Source organism: Drosophila gunungcola (assembly GCF_025200985.1).
Source record: "Drosophila gunungcola strain Sukarami chromosome 2L unlocalized genomic scaffold, Dgunungcola_SK_2 000007F, whole genome shotgun sequence".
NCBI lineage: Eukaryota > Metazoa > Arthropoda > Insecta > Diptera > Drosophilidae > Drosophila > Drosophila gunungcola.
This window is the reverse complement of record NW_026453162.1, coordinates 2,050,877-2,064,344: the sequence shown is the minus strand read 5'-3', so window position 1 is coordinate 2,064,344 and position 13,468 is coordinate 2,050,877. Positions and strand designations below refer to the sequence as shown.

Below are 13,468 nucleotides of genomic sequence, written 5' to 3'. Positions count from 1 at the left end.
CTCTTCCATTGGGACGATTGGGCTTTGGTTTCGATATCATAACCATATAACCATGACCCTTTTGAGTAAATCTGGGTAGTCGTTGACGTCATTAAACAGCTATTGAGCGATGCTTATGCGACGGTTCTTTTGGTCAAAATTCAGCAATCTTGGAACAAACTTCGCTGACACACGTCTCATGCCCAAAACATTTGAAAAAATTTTATGGCACAAGCCAAGCGATATACCGACATCTTCAGCAACTTTTCTGCTAGTGGTTCGACGATTTTCCAAAACCATTTTTTTCACTGCTTGAATGTTTTCATCAGTTGTTGACGTGCTTGGGCGTCCAGAGCGAGGCTCGTCATTTGCATCTTCCCGGCTATCTTGGAAGAGTTTGTGCTACTTGTAAACATTCATTTTACTCAGAACAGTTTCCCTGTATGTCACTGTCAACATTTCAAGTGTTTCGGAGCACTTAATTTTATTTTTTACACAAAATTTGATGCAAATCCTTTGATCCATATTTTTTGATAACAAAAAATCGCCGCAAAACAACTTGTAACCTTCACGCCTCTCACAACCAAACAAAAAAGGGGATTCATGTTGCCCGCGAAATTTGAAAAGTCGCCTTACTTTTGAACCCACCTCGCATGAGTTAGTGATAAGAATTTGATAAATGTCGTTCAGTAAATGTATAATTGTGTTCAAGCATACTACCTAAAATATGGAACACCTTTCCTCAATAAATAAATCAGTTTTTGTACTACGTATATTGCTCATTACAAAAATCCTATTACATTTTTTTTTTATTATTTAAAGTGCTGCATAGGCCTACATAAATTTCCAATTTGTTATTACAAGATGTGTAGTGTATTTTTCGTATTCCTGAAACTTGGGCAACATTTTTCTATTTATCCTGCAACAGTATTGATGTTTCGTCATCGACCGCTCCTTTTCCATGAGAAGTAGCAAAATAGTTTCATTCAATATTTTTGCAGCCGAAATAGTACAAAAAATCTATTAAGCTACGGACGATAAATTTATTTTTAAATTGCGAGCTGCTGCCAACAGAAAATATAAAAATATATATATTTTTTTTGAAGTTCCACTCTGGTCGTTAAGTTTTCTTATAATTTTGGTTAAAAAACAGAAAATGTCAAACTTACTATGACTTATATTTTCGCCTATTATACCAAATGAAGAAGTTTTATCGTTTTTTTCTAATAAACCCAATATTATAGATTTCGGACTTTAAAAAATAATAAATAAAAACCATTTATACATTTTTTTGTGAAAAAATGCGTTTGTTAATGTTTTACTAAATTGAGTTCAAAGTAAACAATAGAGAACGCTTTTAACAAGTTCCCCGACTGTTAGATACCCATTACTCATCTTAGATATTTCAAAACAAATAGTTCCTCAGAAAACAATCAGATTATAGCTGGCGCCATCTGCCAAATTGAACTGTCAAAACCGCAATCAAGGAGCGAGCAGCAACTTACAACCCGCTGCAGCAACACTATCTTATTCAGAGCAGCGATAGGGCACTTCCACTTTCCGATGCTTTTCGCTGCTCTTTAGGCTTGTACTCTGTTTCTCAAATGGGAAGGGACCCCGTAGCAAAAACATAAATTGCCAATATGATCGGAACACCAAGCCCAACAACTACGGTCTAACGTGTTTTAGTGTGGCAGTATGTACATTCCTTTGGGATTTGTGGGCGTTAGAGTGGGCGCGGCTCCGTTTTGAAATAAACTGGCGGTGCTTAGGAATTACATGTATCTGCATGCCAATCCCAAACTCTAGTTAAGTATTTTCCGAGATCTCTACGTTCATACAGACGAACATGGCTAGATCGACTATTTATCCTAATCAATAATATATATACTTTATAGGATTGGAAACGCTTCCTACTAGGTCTACGAGTAAAGAGTACAAAAAGTAATTAAGAAAAATCCACAGTTGGGCAGTATGGGTCAGGATGAAAATGGATCATTAAATAAATATGCGTACAATTATAGCAATGGTTTTTTTTTTGTTTGCTTGTTGAATATCTTCACTAATTTTAAGTATAGTCCATTGCTTTTCGAAAAATTTAACTTTTTTTTAGTTTGTAAAACTAGCCACTGTACGTCGTTTTTATTTATTTTTACATTTGTTATATGTGTAGGCTATAAATAACTTAAATGGCGAGACACTTACTGTAAAGCTTTATGTTGCCATCCATGTCGCCACGAGGGTTTTTGGCGACGCATTTGTAGTTGCCGTAATCGGTGCTCTGAACATTGGTAATCGTCAATCGCATGGTCGCCTTGTACGATGGATGGCCCGGGTTCGTTTCGGTTCTGAAAGTATAGGTTACGGGGCAAGTTCAATGACAGCTATTGTGCCCATTGTGGGTCAGCCGCAACGAACGGCAATCGAAAAGCAAGGCCAAGGTGAGACTGATAAGCGGCCACTTTTGCCTAATCAAAATGCGACCTAGCCAGCAAAGCACAGTGGCTCGAGGTACTGTTAATCCAATTTTCAGTCAAGTTTTTTAGTTTTGAGCAATTAATTGTGTGATATTGCTGGCAAATAGCAAACAGTCTATTACTTTGTAACACGGTTTCATTATTATATTCGCTGTTCTTCTGACCAGGGAAATATGTTGGTTGCTACTGCATGATTTAAAAGCTATAACTAACGCATCAAAATTTTGTGTTAAGTTACAAATTTAGCTTAACAGAATTAAATGGCTGTCATAATGGCTAAAATTATTGAACATTTGTATTAAATTTCTAATGCGAAAGTCTTTACTTTATAATTTATTGTGACTACAGCATTATTTTGTAAGTAAAAATAGTTTACAAGTAGCACAACTTACTTGTGCTATTAATTTTTATAAACGAAAACAAAACTATAATAAATTAAATTTATAGAAATATTTCTTTGTAAAAATTTGTAAATAACTCGTATGTTTGTATGGCTTCAATCCACTGCTTATTTACACGATGAAGACTGACAGGCGACGGACAGCTCTGGTCCGCAGTCTCCGCGGACCGGGCGAGTTGTTCTCTGGCCAGTTACAATTTATCACAGTCGAAACTATCATGCTGAAGCTTAGCTTGGTGGCCTGGCTCAGTTTTTCTCTGGCGTGGCGCACCACGCCTACCGCCTGTCGCCAGACCAACACTCCCCAGAGCATCCAGCAGATGCTGGCCGCCCAACTGCAGAGCTACATGGACCCGAAAGCGCGTCCCTGCGAGAACTTCTACCAGTACGCCTGTGGCAACTGGCAGTTGCAGCAGCAGGAGCACCAGGAGCCCCAGGAGCATTACTCTCCGCTCAATATGAAGTGGACCATGGATCGGGATCGTAACCATGGGCAGCTGCTGCCGAGCGATACCTTGGCTTTGATAGACCACTCCGTGAACCGGAAACTGGAACTCCTGCTGAGGCGCAGAAACGAGAGCTTCACCGAGCTGAGTTCTACAGTTTTAGAGCAGATGCGTCAATACTACCGTTCATGCAAACGCCTTAAGCCCTTTAACCTCAAGAAATATTTGCAGCTACTGACACCCAGCAACCACACGCAGTGGCCGTCTGTGACTCGAGGCTGGCGTCGAGAACAGTTCGATTGGATAACGACCTTGGGGCGACTGCGACTGCACGGACTGAACGGGGTGCTGTTCAGGGAAGATGTCTTGCCGCGATGGGACGACTCGCGCACCTACAGTATCTATGTGAACAAGCCGAGTCACCAGGAGACGCTGCCAATGGGCGAGGGCGCTATAATCGAGCTACTCCTGGACATCGGGCAGACCAAGCGCACGGCCAACGCCTTGGCTCGTCAGGTGGACGTCTTTGAACGAAAGTTGCATCGCCTGCAGCAGCTGGATGACGAAGAAGGGCCTCGGGAAATGCAACTCGGGTACCTGGCCACTTACCTGCCCCAGCTCCGATGGGCGACATTTTTAAGCCAAGTGCTAACTGAAAACGAGCTCGATCTGCGTTCCACACTGATCATCGAGAACATACCCTACCTAGTGGCCCTCAGCGATCTGGTAGATGCCGAAAGTCCGGACATCGTCTGCAGCTACATCATGATCAAGTGGTTGACCTTCCTTAAGCAACAGGGCCCCGCGGAGATCTCGCGTAGTGAGTGTGTGTCCAGTCTTAGAAGGGCCATGCCCTTGGCAAGTAGCTGGCTAGTTGGTCAGCAGTTTTCCGACCCTGACTCTGAGACCAACGTCCGCTCTCTCTTTCAGCGCCTCAAGTTGCGCTTTGGATTGACACTGGCTGAAAATCGGCTTCGACTATCGCAGCCTCTTGTGAACATCCTTCAGCAGAAGCTAAGCGCAGTGCACCTTCAGATGGGCATTGTTCAGCCAGAGGATGTGGAAAATGTTGAGCAGTACCACACGCGCCTCGACCTAAGTGACCATTCCTTTTATGGAAACCAGCTAACCTTGCTTCGTCAACGTGTGGAGGCGAACCACAATCTGCTCTCCATTAACTTAATGAGCTCTAGGAGTTCCACGAGCAGCAACGTCAGCTACCTCGCCGAAAGTTGGGAAGCCAGTAATTCATCACCCTTGTATGTAAGACCCCGTAACTTGGTCATAGTGCCTCATGGTCTGCTCCAGTTGCCCGTGTGGCACCGCAACATCAGCGCTCTGCAACAGCACGCCGTGATGGGATTCGCCTTGGCCCACGAACTGGCTCATAGCTTCGACATGATGGGAATGAACTATGACGCCCTAGGGAACATCATGGGGCCTGTAGAGGAGATCAGGGCTAGTAGTCAATTCCGACAGGGACTCCACTGCCTGCAACAGCAGATGGCTACCGGCTCAAAGTGGCTCGACGAAAAGCTAGCCGACTTAGTGGCACTCCGGCTTACGTATGAGACTTTCTTTGGGGTGCGGGCTGATAAAAAGGAACCACGCGATCCGTTGAATCCACAGTTTAGCCAGCGGCAGCTGTTCTTTATCAGCTTTGCCCAGTTTTTCTGCGGCAGCACACCCGTCCCAAGCCTTGGGTCACATTCGCGTACACATTTGGAGCACGCCGTTGACGAACTGCGTGTGACACAGACGCTGGCCAACTTTGAGGAGTTTTCGAGGGAGTTTGGCTGCGAAAAAAAAAGCCAAGATGCAGGTCAGCGAGCGGTGCCGGCTCTGGTAAAGGTTCCTACTATTAGGACATGACGAAATCCAGCAATAAATAATTTAAGCCAGGAAATAAAAATTGTCGTTTCTTGACATATATTATTAAAGGACTAGTGGTGTTTGTAATCATTAAATTCAAAAAATTATTTTTTAGGATTAACCAACTTGGAAATAAATTAAGGCTCTTTTAACACTTTTTCGAAAATCAGAAAATTCGGAAATAAAATAGTAAGAAAAAAAAAACTCGGTAGGCTGAAGTTTTTATACCCTTGCAGCTATAAAAAATGTTAATATTCAATAAAATTACAATAAACTGGTGTTTTAAATATGTTAAAAATACAGATTTTATTTTTTTTTAAATTTCGAGTTATATCTTGAAAAACAAGAAAGGAAGCAAACTTCGGCGGGACGAAGTTCATATACACTTGCAGCTATTTCAAAAACTTAATACTCTTGAAAACGTTAATATTATGATATACTTGCGTGTATGTTTAAAAACATTGACGCTATGATGATTTTCAGCTTAATTATTCGATAGTTCCTATGGCAGCTATACGATTGTTCCTATGGGAGCTAAATGCTATAGTCGTCCGATTTTGATGCAATTTAAACCGTAGTTCTGAAATATTTAACCAATACTATATCTCGAAGCACTAAAAAAAAATTAAAAAATAGAAAAGTTATAATTTTTTTTATTTATTTTTATGGTTTTTCCTATGGGAGCTATATGCTATAGTCGTCCAATTTTGATGAATTTTAAATCGTAATTCTGAAATAATTAACCATTACTATGTGTCGAAGAACTAAAAAAAAAATTAAAAAATAGAAAGTAATAATTTTTTTTTAAATTATTTTTCCGATTGTTCCTATGAGAGCTATATGCTATAGTCCACCGATCCGGCTCGTTCCGACTTATATACTACCTGCAATAGAAAGACAACTTTTGGGAAAGATTCATGCAGATAGCTTTAAAACTGAGAGACTAGTTTGCGTAGAAACGGACGGACAGACGGACAGGCTGACGGACAGACGGACATGGCAAGATCGTCTCTCCTAGTGATGCTAATCAAGAATATATATACTTTATAGGGTCGGAAACGTCTCCTTCACTGCGTTGCAAACTTCTGACTGAAATTATAATACCATCTGCAAGGGTATAACAAGACAGCTATTAGATGTATTCGTCAGATTTCAATAAAATTCAATGCAATATAATTATTATATCCCTCACAAAATATTTGTTTGGTTGTTTTGGTGCTAGAAGGTGCTAACTTTATTCATACAAAAATGGCGGAACATAAATAATAAAAAATTTTCAATAAGTAAACGAAAAAAAAATTATATTGGATTAATAAAGATTTAATTTTTCAAGGTTTTTTTAATAGTGAGGGCTTACTTTTATTTATTGCATTGGTAATTAATAGCCGGATCTCATTGGCGCATGAAAAACGCAATTAGCCTAATGCGCATTTATTTACATACGGAATCCCGTTAGGCTAAACGCTGCATTTAAAATAAATGCGATAAATAAAATACTAATTTTTTTTAGCTATACGATTTTACGTAAGTGCGAGCAAGACAAACGTATTACGATTCCAATGAATGAAGAAAATTGAAAACAAGATTTGAATTTAACGTTTAAAAGGCAGTGTCAACGTGAACTTTTTACCAAAAAATCTCAAGCAGTATCCATACAGTTGTCTCTGTCTCTGAGCTTCAATGAATCCGCCAATGAACGAGGCGAACAATGTAGTATCATACCCGTATAAGGGAAATGAAGAACACAAAGAAGTAGGGAAGAAAAAATTAGCAACAAATTTTCCACTTTTCATAAAAGGCGAACTTTTCAAATTATGTACAGAATTTTCCGATATTTTCGAAATATAAACTGAAATAATAATAATTTTTAAAAACAAAAACTTATAGCCGAATTCTATTGGAGGAATTGAACGCATTTAGCCTAATGCGCATTAATATACACAGGGAATCCCATAGGGCTAAATACCGCATTTAAAGTAAATGTGATTAATAAATGAGATTAAAAATCATTCGCCCCGAACATTTTTGGATAAAATACCGAAAAATACTAATTTCTAACGATATTTTGTTGGTGTCATTATTATAACAGCTGTTTTCTATATGAAAGGATGGCGCAATTTTGATTTCTTTCGAATATAAAATCGATTTTGTATAAAAATGACTGTAAACAAGAGCACACGCACCAAGGTCGCAGTAATACAAATCATTACTGCTGGATCTCTGGCAGAAAATATTCTCACTTATACGGGGTTCCTTGGCCTTTTTGAAACTGTGGTGGTCTTCTTTGCAAACCCGTCAAACAACACCATCAGCTCCCCTTCCTTGGCTTCCAAGAGTCCTAATGCATCGGTCGCATTATGGATGTCCTGTTGGGCATTAAAGATATTCGTAAGCTCGCTCATATTCATGATTTTTAATTCGTTTCGTTTTGATTTCAAATTCAAAATTAAAAAAACCCAGATCAGCTGTTCGTGCCAGTCACATGTCGGAGTAGCAGTAGCTAAAAGCTAATGCGCCAATGGAATCAGGCACATTTAAAAAGTGTACTAATGCGGCAATGGAACCAAGCTATTAAGTTATCTGAGTGATAGGACTCAAACTTCTAATCTTATCCGTGCGCAATAAAGCGAGGGGTGTGATTCTTTTATTAAAATATGGTCAATTAAGTTTGTGGATCCTTACAAGCAAAAGCAGAGATATAACTATGGAGGGCAGTACATGTAGTGACGATGTGCACCAAGAGCGTGTCCATAGGAGTCTTCTTTAAAAAGCCGCTGAATTGAAAACCTGCTGTGATGGTCCGATCGTAACGAGTAATACGCCAATAGAAAGGTATCGGTAGAGGAATAGGGATTGCAAACCAAGACCAAAGGACGGTGAAAATAACATACTACAAAGTTTTTAAAGTCGACTTCTTTAGCCTGGGTGGGTAAAATATTTCATATTTATAAGTGTCGAATGACACATAATTTGCTTTGATCCGATGCTCCGTTTAAAAGTTATCCAAAAAATACTTTTTTTTTGTATGTAAAAAAAGTGAATAGGCAACAAAAAATCCAACTTTTCTCAGTTTAGAGCAGTTAACGCTCCACCGGCAGGAATTTTTTCCTTAAACATTCATATGCGCCATCAATTTGGTGAGGAAAATGTATAAAAAAAATATTTTTTTAGATTAAAGGAGGAAACATTTTCAGTAAATATTAATTATTTTTTAAAAATTAAGCAAAACTGTTCCTAGTTTAAGCAAAAAATGAGCAAGATGTAAGCAAATATTTTAAAAACAACGAAGATAAGAAAATTTTGAATGTTTTATTGGGATCCAAATAACTTTCTCGTTCATTTTTATATCCTTACGAATGGTATCCGAGCCGGATCGGACGACTGTATCAAAAAGTTCCCATGGAAATCGCCATTTTCATCACGTTTCCGAAGAAAATGGGAAATGTGAGTCTTAAAACTCTCCACAAATCCCGATGCCGGAGAGCTGCATAGCAACAGCGAAGGAGACGAGAATGTCGGAGGAGTCAAGGGCAATAAGGTCAAATAGTGAACAGCGGACCTTGGACCCGGGCAAAGCAAAGACACCGTGAACTAACGGTACCTAGCTGGACCTTGGACTCTCACACGGCAAGGGCAACAAGGTCGAACGGTGAATTGGCGGACTTCGGATCTCCAAAAAGAGGACAAAACAAAAACACTTTCAAATAATCTTAGATTAAATACCTTTCTTACAATATTTAAAGGAACATTTAAGAGTACCAAAAAAATACTTGTTTCTTTTGTACTATGAAAATTCTTGCAGCCTCCCCTTAAATTCGTTCGGAAACTAGAACAGCGCCGGCGGACTTGAAAGTATGCTGAAGGCTGGAATCCAACCAATTCTGAGACGCAAACACAAAATAATTTTTAAAAAGTCAAATATGTTATTGTTAACTCAACTAAATAATCATGTTTCATGATTAAAAAATAAGTTAAAAATTTCATTTGCACTTTAACTTGCAAAGTATTTCAAAACAATAAGTTTCTGCGCTTGAGAATCTAAATCCGTTAGACAAATGCTTGACGGAAAAGTTCCGCTATTTTAGTTTTAGAAAGCTTTCAGAGATTAAACAGAGGAACTATAGATTCCGTGTGAATATTTCGAAAGTGAAAGCTGGAACGGGTCTGGGAAATTCAAACCAGTGTGAATCTTTCGGAAGTAAAAACTAGAACAGGGCCGATACAAAAAAATGGAATATGGAATGTTGATCGTTGCCTTTCAGACTTTGTGCCGACTATGTATCTGTGTGATAGATGTGCTCAGCCAAGACTTTTTTGTCATTTGCATGATGATCGCGTACAACGAAAGTTTTCTTATCTGAGAACCGAGAATTGGACAAAGCTTAGAGCTAAACCATATCAGTAAAAAATCGAGCGCCATGTATGATTTTTTTGCCTCGAGATACATTGAAAATAAGCGATTTTTATTTTAATATACAGCGGAGTTTTATTGGTTAAGTCTTTATAGTTAGATTCCCTTATTTTAACCACTTTTACAATTGCATTATTCTTATAATTATGGCATTTTTGACAACGTGTCCTGATGAACAGGTTATCAGGCTGCATCGAAGCATATATGTATGCTGATGAATGTGCTTAAAAGTTTATAATTTGTTTATGTCTGCTGTCATCGGTAAAATCGTGTGAAATTCGTATAATAAGGGGACTGTTGATAACAGGCCTGGGAAATGTTTATGTCTAAGGTTATGTCTGATTGATTTGAATAACTCCTATTATAAGCTCTGAAATTTTATGTTTGACAAATGAAGCAATGGGAGAAAAATTAGAATAGTTATACTAAACCAAACCAACGAAAACGAAGTTAGTGGCGTGAACTTCATTCTGCAAAAGGCAACGAAAAGGAAAAACTGCGTGCCATCAAATCAAATAAATTTTTACGAGTGCTTATATTTAAATTCTATAACTGTACTTAGAGCATAGCTTTTCGAATGTAGGCGAAGACGGGGCGAATTCGCGAGAGAGAGTAGTGCAGATGCCGGACATAGCTCTGCACAAATTGGGAGCGTTTTGTCAACAATACAGGAAACTTGTCATCTTATGACATAAGAGCGTTAACTAGTCGCCTTATAACTCTTAACAACGAAAAGTTACAAGTGTCTTCATGAATAAATTTGTTCAATCTCTGAAGACTTGCTGTTTTAATTTTTTGGTTAAATATTTTAGAATTACGGCTTATATTTTATCAAAATCAGACGACTTTATCATATAGCTCCCATAGAAACAATAAAACTAACAAAAATATTTTTTTTTAATGTAACTTTTTTATTTTGTAATTGTTTTTTTAATTCTTTTTGACATGTTTATAACTTGACATTTCAGAATTGCGCTTTTAATTTAATTAAAATCGGAAAACGATATCATATAGCTGTCATAGGAATAATTGAGATTCAAAACATCATAGCCTCAATGTTTTTAAGCATATACGCTAGTAAATCATAATTTTAATGTTTTTAAGAATATTTAGACCCTTGCAGAGGGTATTATAATTTCAGTCAGAAGTTTTCAACGCAGTGAAGGAGACATTTCCGACCCTATAAAGTATATATATTCTTGATCAGTATCACTAGGCGAGTCGATCTAGCCATGTCCGTCTGTCCGTCCGTTTCTACGCAAACTAGTCTCTCAGTTTTAAAGCTATCTCCATGAAACTTTGCCAAAAGTTGTCTTTCTATTGCAGGTAGTATATTAGTCGGAACAAGCCGGATCGGACGACTATAGCATATAGCTCCCATAGGAACAATCGGAAAAATAAATGTAAAAAAATTATATCTTTTCTATTTTTTAATTTTTTTTTAGTTAATTATTTCAGAATTACGATTTAAAATTCATCAAAATTGGACGACTATAGCATATAGCTTTCATAGGAACAATCATAAAACTAAATAAAAAAAACTATAACTTTGATGTTTTTTAATTTTTTTTTTAGTGCTTCGAGATATTGTAATGGTTAAATATTTCAGAATTACGTTTTAAATTTCATCAAAATCGGACGACTATAGCATTTAGCTCCCATAGGAACAATAGTATAGCTGCCATAGGAACTATCGAATAATGTTTTTAAACATACACGCAAGTAAATCATAATTTTAACGTTTTCAAGAGTATTTAGTTTTTGAAATAGCTGCAAGGGTATATGAACTTCGGCACGCCGAAGTTTGCTTCCTTTCTTGTTAATTTTTGCAATAGCTGCAAGGGTATATGAAATTTGGCTTGCCGAAGTTTGCTTCCTTTCTTGTTTTTAAATTATCTCGACAATTTTATTAAAGGCTTCATTGTATTCGGTCTGTGGCAGAGACTTTTCAAAAACTATACTCTTGTCTTTGTCCCTAAGTAGTTTGAGGTGTGACGAAAATCCCTCGATGACTTCCACAAGGTCCGAATTTCATACAGCAGCTTCTTCGGGTAGCTCGAAATGTGCATTTTGGGTCCAATGCTCTTCTTCATCCTTCAAAAACGATGGTCCAGTATACCAGATTGACTGACCGATTTCGTCAACGTTACAACCTCTTGATACAATATCTTCATAAGCTCTCATGGATGCATGTAATTGAACTGGTGACGTTGAATCGGTATGCACAAACAGAGGAATAGATACCTAATCCAATTGTGATAGTGTATTGTTTAACATATTCCATTCTTTTTCCAAAGTAATGGGATTTGACTCATCCCAATCCAACTTATTAAGCTAAAGTTCCTGCAGTAGGATATTTCAGCTAATTACTATAGGATTTAATAAGCCAAGGGGGTCGAACAGCTTCGAGGTCACCGATAGTATGTTCCGTTTTATCGCTCGGAGACCCATGACAGCATTGTCAATTTAAAACTTATAGCATCTTATTTAGGAAACCACGATATTCCTAACGCCTCTGCTTCCGAGATAAGTATGAATTTGACTGTGCTCTCAGATGCGGTGACTTCAGATGAGTTAGAAAACCACTTTGTCAATTCAAATCCTGCAGTTTGAAGAACATGAGACACTTCAGAATTAATAGTCTTTAGTTTTTCTACGCATGCAGCACCAGTCACATATCAACGACGTAAATGAATGAAAGTTTTACAGACTCACTCAATCTTTTTAAACACCGAATTGCTAGACGTGGTGCTGATCCAGTACCATATGTTACGGTGTTGAGCTTAAACAATCTCAAGGATTCAGAGGGGTCTCTTCTCCACACTATAAATTGAAATTGCCTATCGCTTTATTAACCATCACTTGGCGATACATTTTCTTTACATCGGCAGTCATGACAATCCTGTGCAGCAGGAAGCCGCGTAAAGTTGAATACAACTATAAATTGAAATTGCCTATCGCTTTATTAACCATCACTTGGCGATACATTTTCTTTACATCGGCAGTCATGACAAACCTGTGCAGCAGGAAGCCGCGTAAAGTTGAATACAACTCATCTTGGATTTTCGGATCTACTATCAGAATGTCATTCAAGGCCACCTCAGATGACGTTTTACATGACGCGTCAAAAACGACCCTCAGTTGGGTCGACGTACTCTGGGGCCTAAGAACACATTGATAAGGGATTTACATAGTGCGGAGTAGAAGGAAGTTTGTTATCTGTGGGAGACAAATGACCTAATCAGAGGTACTTTTCCATATTTTCCAAGTACATTTTCAACTCAGGGTCTCGAGAAAACCTTTTTTCATGCGACAAAAACAGCCGTTTTGCAACTTCAAATGAAAGCCCAACCCATTTGGGACAGATTGAAGCGGCAGCCTTACCTTAGATATTTTTCGGTAATGTTCTTCACATAACTTATGCTCAGGTGACAATCTTAAGATTTGGTATTTCCTCCAGTGACCAAAACTTCCGCAGTGTGGTATCAATCGATACAAAAGACTCTTCACTGCTACTGAAACTATTCACAACACTTTAAAAAGCACAAGGTTTGTATCTTCCAGAAACAACCCAACATAGAAGGGTCTTCTGCAGAGTTGGATAGTCAGGACCTTGTTTAACGTGGACAACAGCTAACAATTAAAAAACGATTCTGCTCCAATCAACATATCTATTCTATAGCTATGCTATAGCTAGGCTTTACTATTGGAGAAAGAACACGAAAATGAGCTACGCTCATGTTGTTTGTACGACATTGCATTGTCTTGTTTTGGCTTCGACAATTCTTCAGCAGATTAATGCTGATATCGGCGACTTAACATTTTCTCGAAATCAGACCAAAGAGGAAAAGTTTCATAATCGAGCTGTTCAGCATCGCATTCG

At 38.2% G+C, this 13,468-nt stretch overlaps 2 protein-coding genes across 2 annotated transcripts in view; one reads left to right on the top strand and one right to left on the bottom strand.

Moving 5' to 3' along the window:
• The window catches only part of LOC128253197 (neurotrimin-like), a 192,453-nt gene that overhangs the window by 22,128 nt on the left and 156,857 nt on the right, over positions 1 to 13,468 (bottom strand). Inside the window, exon 8 of the mRNA XM_052981423.1 lies at positions 2,185 to 2,327. Coding sequence (XP_052837383.1) covers positions 2,185 to 2,327 — 143 coding nt within the window. The remainder of the gene's footprint in view (positions 1 to 2,184; positions 2,328 to 13,468) is intronic.
• Positions 2,958 to 5,369, top strand: LOC128253198 (membrane metallo-endopeptidase-like 1). Its single transcript, XM_052981424.1, is given in 2 exon segments — positions 2,958 to 5,105; positions 5,107 to 5,369. Coding segments are annotated over 2 exon segments (2,175 nt in total). The 5' UTR covers positions 2,958 to 2,975; the 3' UTR covers positions 5,152 to 5,369.